This window comes from Diabrotica virgifera, chromosome 10, assembly GCF_917563875.1.
Source record: "Diabrotica virgifera virgifera chromosome 10, PGI_DIABVI_V3a".
In the NCBI taxonomy this organism is placed as follows: Eukaryota; Metazoa; Arthropoda; class Insecta; order Coleoptera; family Chrysomelidae; genus Diabrotica; species Diabrotica virgifera.
The window spans coordinates 124,127,001-124,129,742 of record NC_065452.1 but is presented as its reverse complement, the minus strand read 5'-3'; the positions used below and the strand labels follow the sequence as shown (position 1 = coordinate 124,129,742).

The 2,742-nt window shown below is 30.2% G+C and overlaps 1 protein-coding gene across 1 annotated transcript; it reads left to right on the top strand.

The window, feature by feature from the left end:
• The first annotated feature begins 329 nt into the window (after positions 1-329).
• Positions 330-1,517, top strand: LOC126893146 (uncharacterized). Its single transcript, XM_050663098.1, has 2 exons — positions 330-1,149; positions 1,204-1,517. The coding sequence occupies exons 1-2, from the start codon at positions 330-332 to the stop codon at positions 1,515-1,517; spliced, it is 1,134 nt and encodes a 377-aa protein (XP_050519055.1).
• The last annotated feature ends 1,225 nt before the right edge of the window (positions 1,518-2,742 follow it).

The following is a 2,742-nucleotide window of genomic DNA, read 5'->3' as shown; positions in this document are numbered from 1 at the left end:
GTAGTCATATAGTATTAAAAGTAAATAATACCACAAATGAGGCTTCTATGACATATTTCAAAACTCATTATGGACATGATTTAGAGCTGAAACATATTCGCATACCTGAAAATACGCGAAACATAATAGCAAGTAAACTTGCACTTGGAATTACTGCTAATAATATAATAAATCCTATTCTAAACAGTTTTGGTTCACATGACTTAGAAAGAACAGACTTAATAACAAAAAAAGACATATATAATATTAAAAAATCATTTAATCTTGATGTAACTGATGGTGTACGCCATTCTGATGATGCAGTAAGTGTTTCATTGTGGGTTAAAGAAATGTCAGGCACATATAACAGTCCTGTTTTATATTACAAACCTCAAGGCTCTGAGGACAGTCAGCATAATTTAGATTGCTCAGATTTCTGCATTATTATTATGAATGATATACAACGTTATGCTGTCATGAAGTTTGCACAAAAATTTGTATGTATTGATGGTACCCATGGAACGAATCCATATAATTTTGAGTTAACCACTTTGATGGTTAGCGATGACTTTGGTGAAGGAATTGCTGTGGCATACATGATTTCAAATAGAATGGACACTACAACTTATAAAATATTTTTTAACTGTATTAAAACAGCACTAGGTAAAAATATCACTACAGATACGTTTATGAGTGATATAACCGAAACATTTTATAATGGATGGACAGCAGTGATGGGGCCTGTGCCTAATCGATTATTTTGTTCCTGGCACATTGATCGTGCATGGAGAACTAATTTAGGAAAAATTTCTTCACTTGAAAAAAGAAAGGAAGTATATAAGTGCTTGAAATTTATACAAAGTACTTTAAAAGTTGACATTTTTAACAGACGTTTTGTTGAATTTTTGACCCAACTGGAGAATGATTCTGATACTGTTAAATTTTATGAGTACCTGACTAAAAATTATAGTTCAAATACCAAGTCGTGGGCATACTGTTATAGAAAGGAGTTATTAATAAATACAAATATGTACTTGGAGAGTATGCACCGTATTATTAAGTATGAATACCTAGAAGGAAAAAAGGTGAAACGCCTAGATAAAAGCATACATAATTTGATGCGCTACACCCGAGATAAACAAGTGGAAAGACTAATTAAGATAACAAAAGGTATGTTGTAATTTAATTATGTTTTAATTTTGTCAACATTTTTTTGTTTTTCAGGAAAAAGGACTGATCGATTGACTGCCATTAACTCTAGCCATAAAGTAGCCACAAATTCTAAATTTGATATTGAAAGTGTAGAAGGAAGTGACGAATTTAAAAAATGGACAATTAAAAATACAACAAACACAAAAACATATACTGTTACAGAGAAAACTATTAATGTATGTTGTATGTTATCTTGTCAGCTATGTAAAATATGCTACCATTCCTACTCGTGTACTTGCCTCGATTATTTTATAAAATCAAATATTTGCCAGCATATTCACTACCTCTGTATTACACATATATTATTGTATATTAATATTATGTGACACATGACAGAAGCTCGAAACAAATGGCTGTGAATGAAAAGCCCTATTGAATAGGGCATTTCATCGATTGTCATTTGTTTCGAGCTTCGGTCACGTGTCACATAATATTAATATATCTACGTCATACGTGTTGGTTTGTATCATTGGCAATACCAATAACATATGACTTAAATATATTAATATTAGACAACACATGACAGAAGCTCGAAACAAATGACTGTGAATGAAAAGCCCTATATCATGTAAATACAAGTCATAAAGATGTCTTTCTACGGTTAAAATTTCACAGCCTAAAGACGTCATTTATGTAACTTCTTAAGCCGTCACAAAATGACTGCAATAAGAAAATAGAATTTATTAACTCGCCTCGCCCCCAGGTAAAGTAAAGGTGCTAGGCCACTAAGAATGTTTTTTTTTTCAATTTTTTTATTTTGCGGCTTTAGCGCTTAGCTATTTAGCCAGATACATGATGAGAATTAATACTATTATAATACATATTAAAACTAATTAAAATTACTAGTAATTTTATTAATATTCTGAATAATTATGTAACCACTTAATACTAAAATGAAAAAGTGTCCATCTATACTATCCAACACATTTTCACCTTTGAAATCGTAAATCTCCATTCCCATTAAAAAATAATTTGTACTGTATAAGTATATTTCTTTTGAGCTTCATTTTTTTTTTCAAAATACTGCAACATGAGTTTTAAATTATGACACAGTACAATACTTGTTTCAATATGTACATGTAAATAAAATTATCCTAATTACTTGTAAAAGTAAGGTTATAAATTTAAGAATGCAGAACTCTCTTTTAAAACCAAAGTGGCATTAGACTAATTTTAAAATTCCCGCTAAGAGGAAAAAGGTAAATCTGGCAACAGTGCCGTCGTTTGCTGGACATTTAATCTCTCCCCTAGAATAATGCCAACTTATTGCTGTAATTTCAACAAAATCCCCAGATTGCAGCTTTTAACTAAAATTTTTACCTTTAGGTACAGTTAATTTAAAAATTATGGCAGTATCGACAATGAAATTTTGTTTAAAATAAAGCTTTTTGCATAGTTAATCGTTTCTGGTAGTTATTTTCCAACCAAGTTCAAAAATTATTATGCAAAACGAATTTTTATAGCAAGTTACTAAGTAAGTTATGACATGGACTCTTTTAAGTACAGTTATAAAAAATATACTGCTTTCTTTGGAAATTTTAACTAGATACT

What these genes read in the sequence shown, in the direction of transcription:
- LOC126893146 (XM_050663098.1), top strand. Translation starts at nt 330, where the DNA reads ATGTCAGGCACATATAACAGTCCTGTTTTATATTACAAACCTCAAGGC. An exon ending in ACTAATTAAGATAACAAAAG is followed by an intron (nt 1,150 to 1,203) that starts GTATGTTGTAAT and finishes TTTGTTTTTCAG; the next exon opens with GAAAAAGGACTGATCGATTG.